This window comes from Hippopotamus amphibius, chromosome 5, assembly GCF_030028045.1.
Source record: "Hippopotamus amphibius kiboko isolate mHipAmp2 chromosome 5, mHipAmp2.hap2, whole genome shotgun sequence".
NCBI lineage: Eukaryota > Metazoa > Chordata > Mammalia > Artiodactyla > Hippopotamidae > Hippopotamus > Hippopotamus amphibius.
Window position 1 is genome coordinate 114,202,023 of NC_080190.1, and position 22,694 is coordinate 114,224,716.

Sequence of the window (22,694 nt, forward strand, 5' to 3'; positions counted from 1 at the left end):
TATGTATAACTAGATCACTTTGCTGTGTAGCAGAAATGAACACAACATTGTAAATCAACTGTATACTTCAATTAAAAAATAGTGTATTGTCACTTTGTGTAGTAAAACAGTAAGATAGTAAATCCATTGAAGGAGGTAACTAAGATTTGCTCTTTGGTTTGAATCCGGCACAATGCTTGCTGTATGTTTTGACACAGAGACATTCAACAAGCAGGATGTTACCTGTACCACACATGTAAAACCTAAAACATTGATCATGTTCCTCTTTGATCTTTGTTTTATCAAATACTTCAAATGCTTCCATTCATTCTTCTGTGAAATGAAATAACCAGCGTTTTCGGTGGACCATTCAAATGGCAAGTACGTGTTGGAAAGCATTTTGCATTTTTGGAATTGGCATTGTAGTTTTTGAGCTAGCAAGAACTTTAAAGATCATTCAATCTGATCCTGTTACTTTACAATAAGCATATTTAATGTAAAGATATGAAAAATCCTGGTGTGTTTTACAAATTGAGATGGAAAGCTTGGTGTCTAATATTTTTGCACAAGTGTATAATTTTGTCCGTAGTTTATATGAGCTCCTCATGTCCTCAGAAATGTGAACCTCTTTACTTTCTAATTCTTTGTAGTATAGTGAAACAAAAGTTGTCAACCATTGTAAGAAAACAATTTTAGTGTGGCGATGGCTTCTGGTTTTGAAAATAAACCAAATGCATTTGCAGTAAACTTCAACTCTGCTTTATCTAAATAATAATTTCCTATAGGCACATTACTTGACATAGCTTAGTCAACCATATTTCTTTTCATTTTGTTTTAGGTAGCAGTTTTACAACATCATCAGGATTATATACAGGAAATAATTCACTCACAAATTCCTCTGGATTTAACAGTTCACAGCAGGTAATTTTAAAAGCCAGTTTAACTTCTAAAATTAAAATAAAATGCAACAGATGATTTTCTTATGTAAAGAAAGACCCGTTTATAAGTGAGACCTCACTGTAAGTGAGACCTTTCTTAAGCCTTCTAATAGTTTTTTTTCCCCCAAAATCTCTTTAGCAGTCCTATATGGTGAGTTGTTTGGTTTTCAGATTGGTGAATTTTACCTAGTAATGCATCATGGAATAGAAGAAATATGAAGAGGGAATCTGATCTTACACAAAATTGGTTTGCAAGTCTGCACACTTCAGTCAGTGTGGGCTTGTGTGTTCCTTTGTGAATTCAGAGAAGACAAACGCAAACATATTTACGTTTATACTCTGAAATGTAAGAAAGAAGTGGCCGTATTCTGACAGATTATTCTTGTGTGGTTTGATTTGGTAGGACTATCCATCCTATGCTAGTTTCGGCCAGGGACAGTATGCACAGTATTATAACAGCTCACCGTATCCAGCACATTACATGACGAGTAGCAACAGCAGCCCAACGACACCGTCCACAAATGCCACTTACCAGCTTCAAGAGCCGCCATCTGGCATCACCAGCCAAGCAGTAACAGATCCCGCAGCAGGTAATCACGTGCATTTCATTAGTCCTGCAGGCTATATTTCTGGTGGTTTAAATGCATTTTTCTACAGTCATATATTCGTGGCAGTGGTTGTACACCTTTGACAAGTTTTGGCAGGGCCTTAAGTCAAGCAGCATGATCGTGACATTAACTTTATTTTTACTTATTTTTATTTTTTAAAAATTTTAGTATAAAGTGTATAACTTCAAAATTACATGAAATGGAGATTTTACTTGTACGTATACTCAGTTCTCAAGATAGATATATATATAGCTTTTTAGATGCAGAAGTATAAATATTGAGCTATAGTGCTTAACTATAATTATAAATAAATGTGTTGACATGAATATGAAAATAAATGACATCATCTCGAATTTAATGTTTATCATCATGAAATATTTAATGTTTTTCAGAAAAATCAAATAGTGTCAAAGGGTTGATCATGGAAAACAGTGATTCTCCTGGCCTACCCTTTCCCACTCATGACCTACTGTGAATTTTATAACAATGTGTCTGAGTGTGGGCCTTTTTTGTACTTCTGCACAACCTTTGAGGGGCCCTTTCAAATGAAAGTCTCTCCATCTCTGGAAGTTTATCTGCCATGTCTTCAGTACTTCTTGCCCTCCATTAGTTCTTTCTGGAACTCTTGATATTGTATGCTTAGTGTCCTGAATTGGTCCCTGCCTGTCTTTCTTACATTTTCTCTCACACTTCTTGCATCCTTAACTTTTTTAAAATGTTATCTTTCCTTTCGTGAGGAAAGGTGAGCTGTTATCCTCAAAAAAGCAGCAATTTTTTTCCTTTGCCTTCTATTCCTACAGCCAAAGGCCACTTTGTCAGGTTAAAATGGTCTTACATTGCAAGACTCACTTCTATGATGTGATCATAGTGTTGATTCTAGGTGGTTATTCCAAATCATGGGGCGGGGGAGAGTTTTATGTAATGGATACTAATTTAAATTGTGACTCTAGGTTTATCTTGTAAATCTTAGCAGATGACCCTCCCAAAAACTCCTTTAAGTGTTTAGTTGTTCTACCTTTTCTGTTAAATGCATACAAGCTGTTTTATTCTAGAGTAGGAAGTTAAATTATTCTTAATCTTGCATTCCAACTAACTGTACGTCTGAACTCTAAATATGTTTATCTTTGATCTTCTTTTTCTGTTTACCTTTATTTTAAAAAACTAGCGTGATATAATATTCTTCACTCAGTTCAAATGTGTAAAAACACTATTCATAGAACCTCCTATATGTATTTCTTCTGGCTTTTAATTAGATTTCACATCTGTATAATTCCACTTCAATAAACTTTGTTATAGAAGGTTTTGAATGTCTTATAGAAGTTATTGTAGAACTTTCCTCTGTATTCACATTGACTTCATATAGGTATCAAGAGGAAAGATAATGGCTTTCTGAAATTTAGAGATGTCTTGTGTTTTTACATGAACCATCTGGGTCATGCAAGCTTCTTGAGGACCAAAAGGAATTTTGAAATGAAGATAGCTATATGAATGAGAAATAGAAAAACTCTTTAGGGTCTGTGGAATAAGAGATTGAGGAAAGGAGACAGCAGAATAATTTTACTTAATTCATGACTTTCTGGTTGTGAAGAGCACAGTACAGAACAAACTGGTGAAGACTTAATCATATTTCTTAAATTAAGGTTGATTAGAGCTTTGAAAAAAAAGACCATTTGGACATATCATAAAACTTTATCTCTGAAACCTGTGATTGTTCTAAGTGAATGGTATTTATGAAAGGGATGCCACATGAAAGAGTGGAGATAAGTGGACACAAAGCCACATCAGATAGGAAACAGTGGGAAATTATACTTTTTGAAAGGTATATATGATTTTATTCTAAGACTGAATGATCTATTTTAGGTTTTATTTGAAAAAATTCTTAGTGTTTTAGGTACTTATTTCATTGTCAGTATCCTTATGGCTACAGAATAGGGATGAATTGAAGTGGGGAGAAAATCATATTTTTAAGATTTTTTTTTTTATATTCACCATTTCCCACTAAAATGCCTGCATGTGGAGCAGCCTTTCTTGTGTTACATAGTTAGGAGTGGAAAGTTCAATAAGTTTACACATTGAAAAAGAAATGTGGGTTACTTTAAAAATTCAAGGAAGATTTAGTCTTTTTTTTTTTTAACGTTTGTGGTAAGATTGTGGATTCAGCCTAAGTTGTTTGGCATTAACTTCCCTTTCTTACTAGTCATGTATAAAATTATAGACATTCTTCTGGATGAAAAGGAAGTGCTGGTGATAAATACATAAAAATGAAAAGGAAGTGCTGGTGATGAAGTATATAAAAAAGTACATAAAGAATTAGAAGGAATGATTTATTATATATAACCTGATGTTTTTGTTTTGAGATTGAAACAAAAAATGGTTAAAATAACGAATCTTTATTTTTGTTGAAGTTATTTCAGATGTTTTTTCCTTTTGATTTTAATGGTCTATTGGGTTTAAAGTCAGTATTTTCTAATACTGGTAAGTTGAATTCTAGCCGTTACCTGATCTTATGTATGAAGGCTTTTTCAGGGTGAACATGTAAGGATTCATTTTTTTTAAGTCAGGGTTTTAACAATTTTTTCAGTTGAGTTTTTTATTTTTTTGGCTGTGCCATGGGGCTTGTGGGATCTTAGTTCTCCAACAGTGGATCAAACCCATGCACCCTGCAATGGAAGAGCAGAGTCCTAACCACTGGACCACCAGGAAATTCCCAGAAATCAATTATTTTTAATTGTATATTTTAAAATTTATATGAACAATAGAATCTTTCAAGTCCATGATAATGTGCAGTATTACTTAAAAATATGTACCTCCTCAAGAATCTTTAAGTTCAAAAATTATTTTGTTTGTAGTCAAATATTGAAAGTCATATCCTGCTTTCATTAGACATGTGTAATACATTAAAAATAATATAACTAGAATGTGAAAGCATAATCTCAAATTTTAAAAACTCAAAACAGTGCCTTTGCATTCATTTAAAAAAATGAGTTTATTAGTCATGCATTGACTGTCTTAATAAAATAGAACTTACATCATCTGGAGATTTGTAAGAATCCATCTACCTTAAGAAATATAGGGGCTTCCTAAGTGGTGGAGTGGTTGAGAATCCACCTGCCAATGCAGGGGACACGGGTTCGATCCCTGCTCCAGGAAGATCCCACATGCCTCGGAGAAACTAAGCCCATGCGCCACCACAACTATTGAGCCTGTGCTTTAGAGCCCATGAGCCACAACTATTGAGTGCTGCAACTACTGAAGCCCACGTGCCTAGAGCCCGTGCTCTGCAACAAGAGAAGCCACGGCAATGAGGAGCCCATGCACCACAATGAAGAGTAGCCCTCACTCACCGCAACTAAAAAAAAAGAAAGCCTGCGCACAGCAAAAAAAGACCCAACACAGCCAATTAAATAAATAAATAAATAAATAAATAAATAAATAAATAAGAAAAGAAATATAGTGAGATTTATCTGATCATTCAGCAACATTTTTTAAAATTAATTTATTTATTGGCTGCACTGGGTCTTCATTGCTGAGCTCGGGCTTTCTCTAATTTTGGAGAGTGGAGGCTACTCTTTGTTGCAGTGTGTGGGCTTCTCATTGCAGTGGCTTCTCTTGTTGCAGAGCACAGGCTCTAGGCACATGGGCTTCAGTAGTTGTGGCACATGGGCTCAGTAGTTGTGGCTCACAGGCTAGAGAGCACTCATAGGCTATAGAGCACAGGCTCAGTAGTTGCAGCGTACTGGCTTAGTAGTTCCGTGGCATGTGGGATCTTCCCGGCCCAGAGCTCAAACCCATGTGCCCTGCATTGGCAGGCGGATCCTTAACCACCGCGCTACCAGGGAAGCCTCAGCAACATTTTAATTTACTTATTGGATTCAAGAAAATTGTGCCTAATCTTCAACTAGCAATGCCATCCTCCCCAATTGAGGGATATCTTGGTTACTTCCAATTTGGGCAATTATAAATAAAGCTCCTATAAACATTTGTGTAGGTTTTTACATGGACATAAGTTTTCAACTCATTTGGGCAAATCCCAAAGAGTCTGATGGCTACATTATATAGTAAGAGAATGTTTCATTTTGAAAGAATCTGCCAAAACATCTTCTAGAGTGGCTGCATCACTTGTATTTCTACCAGTAAGAATGAGAGTTCCTGTGGCTTCACGTCCTCAGCAGCATTTGATGTTGACAGTTTTCAGATTTGGGCCATTCTGGTAGGTGTGTTGTGGTATCTAGTTGTTTTAATTTGCGTTTTCCTAATGAGATATGATGTGGAGTATCTTTTCATATGATTATTTGCCATCTGTGTGTCTTTTTTCTTTTTTTCAGTTCAGAGAAATTTTTAATCATAAACCTTGAAATTGGCCAGTAGCCATGCCTTTATTTACTTATGTTTATTTGTTTATTTTATTTTTATTTTTGGCTACATTGGGTCTTCCCTGCTGTGCGCAGGCTTTCTCTAGTTGCATTGAGTGGGGGCTGCTTTGTTGCAGTGAGTGAGCTTCTCTTCTTGTGGAGCATGGGCTCCAAGTGCACAGGTTCAGCAGTTGCAGCATGTGGGCTTCAGTAGTTGTGGTGTGTAGGTGTGTGTCTTCTTTGGTAAAGTATCTATTCAGATCTTTTGCCCACTTTTTAATCAGGTTGTTTGTTTTCTTATTGTTGAATTTTAAAAGTTCTTTGTATATTTCAGGTACAAGTCCTTCATCAGATGTTGTTTTGCAAATACTTTGTCCCAGTCTGTGTCTTGTCTTTTCATTCTCTTAACACTATGTTTTGCAGAGCAGACATTTTTAATGTGAATGAACTGCATCGTATTTTTTTTTTCTTTCATGGAACATGTATTTTGTTTTGTATCTAAAGACTCATTGCCTGACCATAGGTTTTCTCTTATGTTATAATCTAGAAAATTTATGGGCATAAAGGTATTCATAATATTCTTTCATTATCCTTTTAATGTCCATGGGATTGCTAATGAGGGACCCATCTTTCATTTCTGATATTAGTAATTTGTGTCTTCTTTTTGTCTTGGTTAACGCTCTCTCTAGGGATAATTTTATCTCATTAATTTCGTTGACCTTTTCAAAGAGCCAACTTTTAGTTTTATTGCTTTTTTGCTATTGTTTTCCTGTTTTCAATTTCAGTGACTTCTCTGATTTTTAGTATTTCTTTTGCATACTTTTGATTTAATTTGCTCCTTTTTCTAGTTTTCTCAGACTTGAAGTTTAAATGATTGATTTTAAATCTTTCTTCTTTTCTAATGTACACATTCAATGCTATGAAGTTCCCTCTAAGCACTGCTTGTGTTGCATCCCACAATATTTGATAGGTTTTTTTTTTTTATTTTCATTTAGTTCAAAGTATTTTTATTTTCATTATCATTGAAGCCCTCCCTTTCAAAGAGGTATATATTTACAAACATCTTATTGGAGAAAAATCTGAGAAATTTGATGGTATGCAGCATGTATCCTTCATTACAGCCATAGTTATTCACATCTTCCCAATTAAATGGCTTTCGATTCTTAAATATGTTTAGTTTCTGAGAGAAGGTTTACATGGTACTTTCAGATTCTACTGACTATATCAGATAATTTTGGTAAGAGTCAACTTTTTTTTCCTTATCCAAATCTAAGACTGTAAGATAATATCAAAATTTAATCCAGTCTTACTTTAATTTTTAAATGATGAATTTCATTTTAAATTTCTTTTAAGATTTTAAAAGGAAAATTTCTTTTAAAAATATTTTTCTTTGCAAAGTTAATGATTTTCTTCTATATTTAAAAAGATATAGAGGTAAGGAAAAAAGAAGAAGATATTTTAGGCTGTTTTCCTCTTGTGCTAATATCTAAACTCTCATATTGTCATCTCTTAACCACTGAAGTGTAAAGAGTATGTTATTTCTTTGTATTGAACCCTAAAATCTTAAGGCATGTTGTTACCTACATAACTGAATACTTTTTTTCAAAAAAGTGATAAAAATAATTTAACAACTTGAGGGCAATTCATGAAGGAATTTTTAAAATTGATTTTTTATCTAAAGAACACTTAAGCCATTCTTTAAAAAATGTTTCTTTATCATATGACTCATATATATAGAATCAAAATATGAATACTCATTAGTAATCCAGTCACTGTGCTGTATTTAAGTAATTTGGCTTGAAAACATTTTTCTTGTCCAAAATTTCTTAGAACATCTCATAATAATTATGACAGTGAAAATAATAATAATGCATATTAGAAACACTTACTGTGTTTAGAGCTTTACATTATATTACTTGCAACCTTATAAATATACCCATGAACTAGGTACTCTATATCTCCATTTCACAGATGAGGAGGCTGAGGCATATAGCTCTTGAAAGCTCAGTAAATGTTAGGTATTATTAAGTTAATTAGGAGTTTTGAGGCCGGATTCTTATGAAAGAGTTATTCACCTGTAACATTGTATTTTTAAAATAGTACAGAGCAATCAGAGAGAGAGAGAAAAGTAAATGACAAATAATCATTTTAAGTTGATGTGAAATAAAAGTTAATTAAATATTTATTAGGAACAAATTTTAGCACAGATGCTGTAGAAAAGTTCCTTTTTCAAAGGATTTGTTCATTTGAATTTCTTACAAAAAACTTGATGTTGAAACTTACCTTTTCATGCTCTGACTGCATGTGGACAGTTTACTGGCTAAGGTGATGTGCAGGAATCTTGCCAATATTGAATTTCAAGTGACAGAGGAAAAAAATCAGTATAAGAGGGAATTCAATATGCATGGGAAACCATTTGTTCCCTCTGCTTCTTTGATCCTTGCCAAGGCCCAGGAAAGTAGAGCAAAGCGCATGAGAAACAGGGGAACATTCTTGTGCAAAGTGGCAGGAGCGCTCTGAGCTCTCACAGGAATTCAGTGTGACAGGATGAAAAACTAACTGCCGGCGTCTACACAGTGAATGCAGGAAATTTGGGCCACTTCTATACTACCTAATGTGTCTATGTCTGTTTGCTGTAGATATGGTCCTGAGGTTTGCAAAAGCTTCCATTTTGACTCCTATATTTTACCCAGTGAGCAGTTTTGCAAATCTTTGGGCCATATTTGCTCCTTTCCACAGATGCCTTGTGGACTTTGGAGGAGTTTGCAATTTGTTCAGCTCAAAAAGCAACTATTTCAGCAAAACAATTTTAACTAACATTTTGGAAACATTTGTCAGCAAAACAAATATTTGTATATAAAATAGCCAGACTATTAAGATGTGAGAAAACAAAACAGATGTTAATTTAGGGTTCTTGTGTTTGGTTGTATTGATGGCATTTGTTTTCTTTTTTCCCCTCTCCCCACAGCGTGCCACCCCCCCCGCCCCCCACCCCCAGGATGTACAGTGTTAATCTTAACCAGATTATAAAATTCTTGGAAATAAAATTCACTCTTTTTTTACATTGCTAGGAATGTAATAAAAATGAATTGCTGTACCTTTGAATTTTGGACTTGTTTCTAAGAAGTGAAAAATTCAGTGTTTTAATATTTACCCATATTGTGCCTCATTATTAGTTTGACTAATTTTTTCTGTTAGCTGGCCTGAAATCAGATGCCTTCTAGAGTCAATTTTAGTACACTTGGATTCCAATATGTCATTCTTCCTGATATTTCCACATAACAGATGATTTGAATATAAATAATAAAAATCAGGAAGCATAATTATCAAGCTAATTAAATTAGTTCACTAACCTTCCAAGCATTTATTATTTTACCTTCTTTTATAGCTAATTGAGTCATTGTTTCTGTAAAGTATTGATGTTAAGCATCCTATGGAACCAATACAAATCAATCTAATAAGTTCCCTTGTTTAAGTTGAAGGACATCAGCATTTACTAATTCAGTTTTTTAATTGGAGATTACTGGGGAAAAGGACATAGAAAGTTATGTGTGTTTGCCATCCCTCCACTTCATTTAATTGAGATTGGATGGTTTAGTGGATGAGTTTGGGATTAACTTTTCAGTAACGGTAGTTTGATGGCTAATGGCTGTCAATTTTATTCCTAACTTCATAGCCAAAAAAATTTAAGTTTAATGAATGTCTTTTAAATTTATTGAATAATAACAAATGAGCATGGGACAAAATTATGAAGGTCCACAAGGGTTTACAGAGAAGAGTAAAACCCTTTTATCTTCTACACCCAGCTCTTTAGTTTCTTTCAGCAGAGTTTCTTGTGTATCCCTTATATAAGGGATATACTTTGCTTATATAAACATAGACATAGCACCTGCCCCTGAGCACATTTTTTTTCATATTCAAGTGTGTATACTTTTAGTTTTCTTCTTCCTTAAAGATATTAGAATACTATACATACTATTCTGTACCCTACCTTTTCCTCTTACTAATATACAGAGAAAAATTCAACATGTAGTTTTGTTTTTTTTATATTTTATGTACAGATATAACAATGGTGAATATATTTTGAGTGCTTACTATGTACTGAGCATCATTCTAAGCACTGTTCATGCAGGACTTGGTTCGTTTCCACCAGGTCGAGGAGAATAGGCAGTGTCAATCATTATTCCTATTTTACAGGGAGAGGTCAGCCTCAGCACTGGATTTAACCTCTGGAAGCTTGCCTTCAAACTTGAGTTCTTAATCAGGAAAGCATGCTGCTTCCTGAAACCACTAGGTCTGAGATTTCAAACAAGCAGAAAAATGAAAATGTAAACAAAGTGTGGTAAGAGGTAGTAGCTATATGGTGTTCATTTTCTTTAATCATTCATAGCATATATGAGCGTAATCACTCAGCAAAGGCATCTGTTAGAAGGCATTCAGTTAAACATATGTTCAGTGTTTGAATGAGCTCTTTGCTGATAAAATAATGTGGGTCTGTCTGAAATTATAGGGACATGGTATGTAGTATATCTAAGGTGATCTTGTACTATAATTCCTGAATTATAAGATCTCTTCATGGGTCTTTTGAATGATCCCACAACCAGTTGTACACTTTCTCACTTGTCTTCCACTTTCCTGCATCTGCTCTGTCCCTACTTCCTATTTATCTGCTTTAGTAATTACCTCCCATGGACCTGCTTAGGAAACAGTTTTCACAACAGCCCTTTACCCTTTTCTTTCCCTTTCCCTGCAAAGACCTCATTCCCTACCCTGTGAACTTTTTTCTTTTTTTCTTTATTTCTCTACTCACAGCTCACGGTTGATGAGTGCAAAGTCTAGGGATAATGATATTCTTGTCTTAAGGGAATTCATCCATTTTAAAGTGAAAGCAGGCATCTTAATCCAGTACAATCACCTTCCAATACTTATGAAAATATTTACTGACCCCCCCTTTAGAAATTTTATAAAATTAAAATTGCATTTTCTTCAGAACCATTATTTAAGACAAAATTTTCTATTTTTAACTTTTATGTAACTGCTGATATTTGAGTACAGTTTTCTAACTTTATGTTGTATGTGTGCAGTTTTCACCTATTATTGATGACTTGATAATCCTGGATTCGTTTGGAAATCACATCTATGATTGTTTCTGTGAGAAAATAGCTTCTGAGTTTCAAACAACTGATATAAAAATATTTAGAACGTAGCTGATTTGAAAATTGACAGCTCTCTTCAAGGTACAAATCAATTTGCGTTAACTTTAGCCTGGAGCAGTTGGACAACACAGAAGCTTTGAATTTTAAAGTTAGATGTGGCCTTATAGATTCTTTTGCCGAAGACTTTCACTCTACTGGTTATGAGTAAGGAGTCCAGAAAGAATAAGTTTTTCCACAGCCACATGGCCTGTCATCAGTGGCATCTCCTAATGGCAAGTTGGAGTGGCAGCCTTGGGAGACGTCGTGACTTGGTATCGATTTTCCCACACTGCCCTGGGCAGCACTGCTACCTCCTGAAGATAGAGATGAATGTCCTTTAATGAGCTCCCAGGTGGAATCAGTTACAGACACAAGTTGTCAGTTTTAAAGTTATCAGGGTTCCTTTACACTAAGTCTTTTGTGATCCTTTGATACAGTAATATTCACTGCGAATTGAATACAATGCACAGTATTTCCTAATCACACCTGCCTGGGTACCATGGGTACCACTCTCCACCCACCCCACCCCCCACCCCCACAGGGCATATCTGTGAACTCCTCTTGGGCACCACACTTCCTTCGAATATAATCGAGAGAAACTGGAGTGGTGACCAGGGATTCGGAGTTGGGCTAACCTGGCTTGGAATCATAGTTCTGTCATTTACTGTGGACATGTCACTTAGCTCTTCCGTGTATCAGTTTTCTATGAAATGAGGATAATACCACTTGTGTGTGTAAGATGAATGAGAGAATGAGATTGTGTGGTGGCCAGCAAAGTGACTGACGAATACTAGGTCTTCGGATATTCATTTCTTCAGCTATGCATTCAGTAGATATGTATAAATGCTTGCTGTGTGCCAGTCACTATGACTGGTGCCTGGGACATAGAGATGACAAGAAAGGCAAGGTCCCTGGCCTCAGGGGCTGATGAGTTCTCACCTCTTGAAGATGATAACCATGGTACATGGTGCATTGTGGTTATTTCAGAGATAAAGCCTTCAAAGTGTGTCTCACCTGTTTCCTTCATAGAGAATGACTGTCGGGGATTTAAGAGGTTGAAGCATGTGAGAAGGATGATAGATGTTTCTATGAGGTTGTCCATAGAGTACTGGAGAGTGGATGATGGCCTGACTCCAGGGATGATACAGTTCTCTTAATTTAGTTACTAGACCTTTACTGAGGACCAAATTTACCTGGGAGAACTCAATTAGTGATTTGTGAAAGGAAGTAGTGGTCATGGAAGACAGAGAAATCAAAGCAGTTCTTTAAAATTAATGTAATTAATACCTATTGGTCTCTGACTTCCGGTTACCTCTATGAGACTAGTCAACAAGTGTACTTGCCTTGGCTTATTTTACACAAGTTTTTATGGGAGGATTCTATGACTGATCACTTGACGTTATCAAAGTTTGTCTTTTATCCTTTGAAGAGGTAATATTCACTGAGAGTCTTATACAGTGTAATGTAATTTATTCAAGGCTTTGATGAGGTTGGTTGTTTGTTGCCAAGATAAATAGCTCGCACTTTAAAAATCTCCCAGTATAAAATTGGCATGTCACTTTGGAGGCTTGTTGGCCCATTACTTCATAGGTCTCTGTGGGTCCTAATTAGCTTTTTGAGGAACATCACTGGCCTTCTCTCAGGGCTGTGGCCTTCCACCTGGGAATCTTCTCTGGATGGGACTCTTGATTTTTGTAAGAAAACATCATTTCTATTCTCAGTGCAGCTGAGTCACAAAGCCCGAGTCTCCTCTCAACCCAGCAGCCAAGAATCACTCTCCTCCTAGTAACTCATCACTATAACTCCTCTCTCATTGCCACTTGGTCCAAAACCCAAGTGGAAAGTTGCTTCTGTTAGCTGCCAGAAGGGTAAATAATGGCCCCGTTCTTCTAGATATTTTCAGCTTTACCCTTAAAATAAGCAGGATGCTCGCCATCCATGTTCTGCGCTCTGAAGCGCTAAGTCAGCCATATGGAGTGCAGTGTAATCAGCCTTAGGCGTCAGAGTCTCGTGAAATGTGCTGTTTTCTTTACCAGTAGGGTATGTTGCTGGCATCACACACACTGTGTCAGTGAGCAGTCCCGTGAGGCGTTTCCCTCTCGTTTCTGTAGAGAAATTGGTTTGTCTCACCTTATATCCCCCGAGAGTCTTGGAACTATTAGTGCCTCTGCCTGTGTTGACTGCAGACCTTGGGGCAAGCGAACCTGTGCTGACCACTCTCCCCCCAGCTTTATTTTATTTACATTCCCCACCTCAGTGTTTCTTCCAATGTCCTCATTCATTGTTTTAGAAGATTTCTGTATGGTTATTGTGTATATATTTGGTGGGTATCTTAAACCCTTTTTGGAGAAACGTAGGATATAAATTACTCAGAAAATAAAATGAATTTAAATGTTGTATTCAGTAAGAGTAAGGGCCAGAGAAAAGATTCACCACAACTACTCAGGCTCAGGAAGCACCCGTTTTGCAAATTACATTACGACCATCTTTTAAATGCCGCCATTTTGGTTAACGTGCCCACAAAAACCTTTTCAAGATTCTCATAATAATAGCTTCCCAAGAGCACACACGTCTCCATCTTTTCTTCTCTCTGCTCAGTCTCATACCTCTCCGTCTAATTCATAGGCTTGTGTGCATTTCAGTTCAGCTAATTTATATAAAAAAGCATGTTGCCAATTGTCATATGCTTCCCAAATGTAAGAATTCACTTACCACTGACATCATTTTCAACTTCTGCAGTTTCTATTCTTTTCCATCCCCAATGACATTTTAAATGTTCTGAGCATTCTAAGAAGTTTCTTTCCGAGGGATCTCTTTTCTTTCCAGCTTTCCATTTAGTGTTTTCCCTAAAGTGTCCATTTCAGTACATTTGTTCATCTAATTACCTGCCTTGACTCAGCTGTGATGTTGATAAAGGTTATAGAGGAAGCACATGTCTCTTGAGATTTATTCCTTAATCTTACCATTAAATTTTGCTGCACTGTTCTATAATTGAAGGAAAGGCAAAAAGCATGGTTTCTTGTACTGCCACCTGTGAATGAGGGATTGATGGCGTTCTCCAATATTCCCTTAGCTAGTCATTGAGCATCTCTTAATTACAAAGTACTCTTAGGTTCATTGGGATACAAAGACCAAGAGGGTTATTCTCCTTAAGGAGCATTCTGTGTGAACAGCCAAACCTAAGAAAGGTTGAGTTTAAACTGTGTCATGCTAGGAGAAGCAGCAAAGTGCTCCAGAAGAATGCAGGAACCAGAGATTTCTTATGTAAAGTGTTTGGAGGAAAAACTAATAAAGGAGGTGGAATTTATCCTCAGCATCAAAAGATGGTAATGAGTGAGGGACAGAGAGGATAGGGAAGGGTTATTCATCTAAGGCTAGAGATGTAGACCCCCCCCTTTTTTTTTTTCAATTTTAAAAAATTGAGGTATAGTTGATTTACAATGTGCCAATCTCTGCTATATAGCAAAGTGATTCAGTTATACATGTACAGACATTCTTTCTTTAATACTCTTTTCCATTATGGTTTATCACAGGATACTGAGTATCGTTCCCTGTGCTACACAGTAGGACCTTGTTGTTTATCCATCCTATATATAATAGTTTGTATCTGCTAATCCCAAATTCCCAGTCCTTCCCTTTCCCCTCCCCCTCAGCAACCACAAGTCTGTTCTCTATGTCTGTGAGTCTGTTTCTGTTTTGTAGATAAATTCATTTGTGTCATATTTTAGATTCCACATATAAGTGATATCATATGGTATTTGTTTTTGTTTTTCTGTCTTACTTCACTTTTAGTGTGATAATTTCTAGCTGCATCAATGTTGCTGCAAATGGCATTATTTCATTCTTTTTTATGGCTGAGTAGTATTCCACTGTATATATGTACCACATCTTCTTTATCCTTTCATCTGTCCATGGACATTTAGGTTGTTTCCATGTTTTGGTTATTGTGAATAGTGCTGCTATGAACATAGGGGTGCATGTATCTTTTTGGATTATAATTTTGTCTGGGCATATGCCCAGGAATGGGATTGCTGGATCATATGGTAGTTCTATTTTTAGTTTTCTGAGGAATCTCCACATTATTTTTCTTAACGGCTGCAACAACTTACATTCCCACCAAGGGTGCAAGAGGCTTCTCTTTTCTCCACACCCACTCCAGCATTCATTATTTGTTGTTGACATTTTGATGATGGCCATTCTGACTGGTGTGAGGGGGTATTTCACTGTAGCCTTGATCTGCATTTCTCTCATAATTAGTGATGTTGAGCATTTTTCATGCACCTAGTGGCCATCTGTCTTAGCCCTTTTAAATGAGCTCAATGATGGTATCTTTTCCATCAGAACAAACTTAAACTATACTTAAATTCCATTGAATGTGGAAGATCGCTTTATGATTATCTTTACCGATAAGATACCTGAGTCCAGAGAGGTGACTTTGAACAGTTCCCTTCACCTGGTAGCACTAACACATGGTACAAAGTAATTCAGCACAAAATCGACGGTGCCATCCTCATTTTACTGTTAAAGAAGCTGAAGTCCAGATAATGTGCAAATAATCATTTAAACGACAACTTACCACGCCCATTCAGCTGTCTGGACAGGTAGGTTGTGCTGTCCACTGAGATGAAATTTGAACTGCTCAGTTTTCTGTATTCTCTCTTATGAGTTAGAGAGAATGCAGAGATGCACCAAAATTTCAGGATCCACCCCCTCCCCAGGTGGATTATTTCCCAAACACTGAAAGAGAAGAAGGTCCCATCTTTGGAGTCAGTGCAGGTTCCATAACCTGTGGCTAAACCTGGGTCTTGGGCAGCTCTCCTCCCCCAACCCCACACCTCCTGGAGGAGATGGCGGCCAAAGCTCCCCATCCAGGAGCCTGTCAGAGGCTGAACCACCTGACTGTGTTCTCATCACTGCAAAGCAAGGCTTCTGGCATAGAGAAGTGATGCTCTCTGAGAAAAGTCTAGTTGGGTCCAGTGAGGTGTGCGAGGCAGAGAAGGCAGGTAGAATGACAGAAATCATCTCAAAGCATAGAGGAAGCCCTGTTCAATCTGCCCTCCACTTTCCAACCCGAACATGGCCTCACTTTTCTTTGAATGTGAAGGGTAAGGTCTACTCCTAGTTCTGTGCTGGATGAAGTCAGTTGAACCCAGAGGATGGAATAAGGAACTAAGTGTCCGAGTTCTCCTTCTGTTGGATTGTCCCTGAATGAGCGTGAAGCCACATTGATAAGTACTTACCTCTGACACATTCCTTAATAGAGTGCTTAAAATTAAATTTTATTCCAGGGATTATCGGTGATATGTGCATTTTGTGAACCAGGGATGTTCCATGTGCCAGGTTATTAGTTTATTCAATGACAGGTGTTTATTGAGCCTCTGGAATGTTCCAGGCTCTGTTCTAGATATGGGGAACTCAACACTGAACAAAATAAATTCTCTGCCCTCAGGAAGTTTACATTCTATATGAGAGGACATAGATACTAGTAAATATAAAACTGCATCTGGTAGTCAGCAGTGCCTGGAAGGATGACCTGGTGTGTAAAGAGAAGAGAGGGCAGATGAACTATTTCAGAAGAGTTGATCCAGCAGGGCTGAGAGTAGGCTGGGGCAGGGCAAGACAGGGAACAGAGCCATCATGTAGGAGATGCTTCCAGTGGTCCAGGTGAGATGTAACAGGGGCCGGGCTCATTGCTCAGGGTAGAGGTGGTGATGGCGGTCAGACTTGAGAGAGATTCGAGGGTAGAGCTATCAGGATTTGCCAATGGATTAAATGTGAGGAGTAAGAAGAGAGGAGTCATGGGTGACATCGTGATTTGGGGCCCAAACAGCTAGAAATGTGCATTTGCTGTTTATTGATATGGGAAAAACAGGAAGAGAAGATGGCATTGAAGACACCAGGATTTCTCTTTGAGTTTGAGATGCCTGTAAGAAATCTGAAGGGGAGATGGCAAGTAAGTTGCTGGATAAATACGTCATAGGATTTCATAGGATAGTCGAAGGCCTAAGTTTGTCAGTCAGCACAGATGCCGTTTAGATCTGATGTACCTGGATGAGTTGACCAGGACAGTGCATGTGAGCACCGCAGGGGAGAGAGCCAGAGGAGGCACGGGGCCACGGGAAGTGTCCAGGAGTAAGGTGTGACCTGCTGGGTGTCATGCTGGTGAAGGCTTGGAAAAACGGAAATTGAGACTTCACCATTGGATTTGGCTGAGTAAGGATCATTGGGGATCTTGACAGAGGGGAGTATTGGTGGCACATTGGAGAAAAGAGAATGACTGGAATGGATTCAAAAGAGAATGGGAGGAGAAGAAATTTATGCAGCAAATACAGTGCTTTCAGATATTTTCACTGTACCCTGCAAGGTCATAGAGAAATGGGACAGAAGCTAGAGGGAGAAGCTGGGGGTACTTTTTAAGCAGGAAATACATCCAGCCTGTATACATGGGTGAGTGATCCGGAAGAACACTGGCTGAAGTAGGTGACAGGGGACTGGGATCTCATGCCCAAATGAGGGCTTGACCTTGGGAGCAGAAATTCATCCATCCTAACAAGAGGGGAGGAGACTGTGCCTGAAACATACTGGCAGGGGATTTACCCAGGCCGGGAAAGTGGAGCGTGGGGACTTGCAAATGAGGAGGATAGAAGGAGACTTGGTCCTGAGTGGCAAGCTGTCCCGTGCTGTCTCTGTGACGCCTCGGTATGTGATGAATACAGGCAGCACTGAGGTTCTGTGAGGGCAGGGACCGCCGTCCTGCTCAGTTGGGTCCCCAGCACTTAGCACGTTGCATGGCGCAAAGTAGATGCTCTGTCTTAGCACATAATCCTAAAGTGGCATGTGCTCCACTGGCTCGAGGATTTGTTTGTGACAGCCACAGGCAGGGTGGCTACGTGGTGTGCGGGCTCCAGGGCACAAAATGCAGGCCCTTTGTTCTTCGATCAAGACTTTCAAAGCAGCACAGCAGAGCGTTCAGCCACGTGCAGGGCCCGTTTGAGCACAGGGCCCCGTGTGACTACTTAGGCCACACATCTGTGGAGCTGGCCTGGTACACGGATACCAGTTGAATCTCTTCAGACACATCCGTGGGCGATACACCAAGGGCACTGGCTGGAGCTAGGACTTCCCAAGAAGATAGCATTACATGTTTACCTTTCTCTCAAAAGTTCAAGAAAGATCAAATCCAAAGGAGAAGCTGCGTGTGTCACAGATGGACCCAGGTGGAGGTATAGCAGTGTTCTAAAAAGTGAGAGGAAGATGGATCAGAGCATCAGAGTGATTTAGAAACTTTCATCACCAAAAACATTTGCTAGGGGCGTCTCCTGAGTCAGAATTCCCCAAATCACAACAGTGGGAAGGGGAAGGTGGGAAAAACTGAAACTTGGCAATATCAGAGGTTACAGTCCGTTATCACTATAGATGTGGCATTGATGAGCAATGAGAAAAGGAAAGACATAGGAAAGTCCTCTCCATTCATTCCTCAATCTCTGGTGGTGAAAGACAGTATGAATGGAAGATTAGATCCAGGGCAAGGATAAGATGACTAATTTTGTAGCTGCTTTAAAATTGACTTGTTTCAAAGATTGCTTTCAAAAAACAATACATAAAGACCATTTTGAGGAAGTTTTCCAACATTGTTCCCCTTCTATTGGGGGAAAAAAAGTGAGTTAGCTGAATGAGTGTGTGTGTGAGCATTTGTCTTCTATGGTAGTGGCTGTGTCACTGGACAGTGAAAGCGTGAAGTTTAGGCCACGACTGGAATTCCTTTAGAGGTTTGAGAATAATAGGAATTTCAGTTTTCAGCTCTGAGGATCTCTGACTATAGAGGTTAATTCCGGCTTCCAGGCTGACTTACGGGAGAGGAGAATCGGTTTTACAGTGTTGTCAGGGGACTAGAGGTGGGCCTGGGAAGGAATAGTTAGTTGTCAGATTCAGTTGTCAGAGGTGATTGCAAGTCAAGGAAAATCTAAGTGTTCGGTGTGAAAGGTGTACATGCCCCTTTTCCATTTGCCCTTTCACCTAAATCTCCTAATTTTCCTGTATAGTTGTCCCTTGGTGTCCTGGGGGATTGGTTCCAGGACATGTGCCCTCCGCCCCATCCCAGAATCCACTGATGCTCAAGTCCCATGTATAAAATAGTGTAGAGTTCGCGTATATCCTATGCACATCCTGCTGTATACTTTAAGTCCTCTCTAGATTACTTATAATACCTGATATAATGGAAATTGCTATATAAATAGTTGCCAGCACATGGCATATTTAAGTTTTGCTTATTGGAACTTTCTGGAATTTTTAAAAAAAAATTTTGATCTGTGGATGCTAAACTTGAGGATACAGAGGGCTGACTGTATAGTGAACAGCATGGCTTGACCACAGCAGGCACGGCCTTTGAATTTTTCTTTTCTCAAAAATAAACTTAGCTCATCGTGCAGTGTTACTGGAGCTCATCTGCTCCTGTCACTTGTGACTGTGTACTCCAGATTTAGTCAACTACAAAGAGCCCAGTAAGCAAGCAGCCCCAAGGTCGCACACCTCGAGCAGTGCCCATCTTACAGCAGTTTCATTAGGCTTGGTGCCTGCACTGAGATCTGTTCTGTTGGAGGTGAGAACACAGAATCCCTCCCAGGATGGAGGTGTCTGGTGCCTGTATCAACCCAAGGAGAATCTGTAGTCTGTTTTGCATGTCAGGTTGCTGTGTTCATGAGAAAAGCAAAATCCTATCCTCCTCTTGCCTTGTTTGCATATTCAAAGTAGGGACTTTTTTTTTTTTAAGCTCTTTATTGGAGTATAATTGCTTTACACGGTTGTGCCAGTTTCTGCTGTAAAACAGTGAATCAGCTGTATTTATACATATATCCCCATATCCCCTCCCTCCCGCAACTGCTTCCCACCCTCCCTATCCCATCCCTCTAGATTATCACCAATCATCGAGTTGATCTCCCTGTGCTATGCAGCAGCTTCCTCTTAGCTATCTCTTTTACATTTGGTAGTGTATATATATCAGTGCTACTCTCTCACTTCATCCCAGCTTCCCCTTTGCCCCCCACCCCATGTCCTCAAGTCCGTTCTCTACATCTGCATCTTTATTCTTGCCCTGCCACTGAGTTCATCAGTACCATTTCTTTAGATTCCATATATATGAGTTAGCATATGGTATTTGTTTTTCTCTTTCTGGCTTACTAAGCTCTGTATGGTAGGGACGTTTTGACAGCATGGTGGCTTAGCTTTCTTAGCACCTGGGATAGGGTCTTTTAAAAAGTATATATCAAATTCCTTTTCTACTTGTTATTGATTCCTCCAAAATTAGCACCTTGTCTTGGACCTTGTTCTCCAGTTAGTTCCCCAACATGTTTCATTTATTGTCTTTGCCACACAGTTTTACACTTACCATTTGTTAACAGTTTTGAAGAAGTGATATCACCCAGAAAAAGTCAGGTGACAGTCACTTGCTTGAATCTCATAGTCACACAGAGTTATACTCATGAATACAATTATATGCTCCCACAAGCCAAATCTGTTTTGTAAGTAAAGTTTTACTGAAACACCCCCGTACGCTTTCACCAACATCCTGTCTGGGGTTGCACCATATCGGCAGAGTTGAGTCATCGAAATAGAGACCACCTGGCCCAGAAAGCCTCAAATACGCATATTTACTATCTGACCCTTTACCAAAAATATTTGCTGACCTCTGCATTAGCGTGTACAGACCACCCTACCCCCTGTAAAAAAAAAAAAAAAAAAAAAAAAAGGAGAATTACAGTTACATAGTGTGGGGGGCAAGTGGGCTCCGTGCCTCGCCATGTACCTGTGTGATCTGTACCTCACTGTCGCACCACATTTACCTCTCACAGTGTATCTGGTTGAGAGAATTTGGGGGGTAATTTTGATTATAGGTAGTTTCGCCTTGTGTATTGATTACAGAATTCATCCCTGGAGTAAGATGCCATCCCATTTGTTTACCTTAATCAAACTCAGCCTGACCAAGCAGTTTCCCCCCGCCCTAGGAAAACCATTTTAAAAAATTCTAAATAGAAATACACCCAGTGGATGTATATGTTTTCTTCGGTCAGTGTTGTCAAACTTGGGGCATCTATCTCCCTACCTCCATGATAGCCTTGCCTCATTGAATCAGAATCCTCTCCACATTCTTTCTTTCAGTCTTCATGATTTTGGCTTGATAGACCACCTTCTATTAAGATGACTTTTGCATGTATGAGGATGAGTCCAAAATTATCCGCACTCCAGTTATATTAAAACTTCTGTAAATTCTATAGCCAGAGTGCGGATAATTTTTGACTCACCCATGTACTTAGGTTGATTTCAGAGCCTCAAACTTCAGGGTGCCTCAGTGTCGATTGCTGTCTGGCATCTTCTTCCTACTCACGTGTATAACTGCTCCATGTCCTTCAAGGCTCGAACATGACAGTATCTGCTTTTAGGGACGTGATATACTCTTTTCTTTTTGTCTGAGTCCTCCATAGCAGCAAATAGGATACAGTTGACTCTTGAACAACATGGGTTCGATCTGTGCAGGTCCATTGATACACGGATATTTTTCAGTAATAAATACTATGTACGGTACTACGCAGTCTGAGACTGGTTGAATGTGTGGATGGAGGAAGTGTATTTACAGATGGCTGACTATCAATTACAGGCAGATTAACCCCCAAATTGTTCAAGGGTCAACTATATAATAACTATTGATTACTATGTCTCATGTCCACTAAATTCAAATAATCTTTATAAGGATTTCCAAAAAAAAACTCTGTACTTCGTTTTGCAACCTGTATTGTTTTAGCATAGGTTCAGGGTCTGCCCAGAGACAGTGGCTCCCCCGGCCTCAAAACAATGTCATATACATGTGGCAAGAGCTTCCTTTTGGCAAGGAGCTCAATTACTTAATTTTGTTTCGGGGGAGTAGTCTTTCACATCAGTTAGACTTAGGATTGAGTAAGGAGGCCCTCTATCCTTCCAAAGCACAGAGAAGGGAGCCTGCAGGAATCCTGTATCCTGCTTTCCTTACAACTGCCACTGGCATATATGGTCCCAGGAGTGTAAAGTTAGATCAGAAATTCCCTGCAACCTTAGAATAAATGTGAACCCTTATCCCTAAATCTTCAAGGAGCCAAACCAGGCCTTTAGGCTGGGCAGCAGGACTGCATCAAAATCAAAAACTTCTATGAAGAAAAACATAATTTGAGAAAATATCAGCATAATTTGAGGAACTCTTAGGCTTGGAAAGTATCTGCAAATATGAAAAAGGTGTTAAAACTTTTATATAAATAAGTAAAGGAATATAAAAAATTGGCAAAGGATTTGGACAGTTCATAGAGGGAAATATAATTTTCAAGCACACACATGCAAGCATCTCCAGTATCTCACAATTAAAATCATGCACTATACCAAATAAAATAGTAATGACTTCTTTAAAACAGTGGCAACCAATGCATGTAAGGCTGTGGTCAAACTGACACAATTTAAATTGATACAATCCTTTTGAAAACTATTTGCAGATATATAAGAAAGTAGGTAACATGTTGAGGGAGACAAGAGAAATAAAACCAGGTAAGGAATTTGGACTAGATATCATAGACAGTAAACCCTGCTTGTGTCTGAGAGTTGGAA

At 38.5% G+C, this 22,694-nt stretch overlaps 1 protein-coding gene across 1 annotated transcript in view; it reads left to right on the plus strand.

Moving 5' to 3' along the window:
* Nucleotides 1-22,694, plus strand: part of EYA1 (EYA transcriptional coactivator and phosphatase 1) — a 160,556-nt gene that overhangs the window by 54,368 nt on the left and 83,494 nt on the right. Inside the window, exons 7-8 of the mRNA XM_057735357.1 lie at nt 818-900; nt 1,321-1,507. Coding sequence (XP_057591340.1) covers nt 818-900; nt 1,321-1,507 — 270 coding nt within the window. The remainder of the gene's footprint in view (nt 1-817; nt 901-1,320; nt 1,508-22,694) is intronic.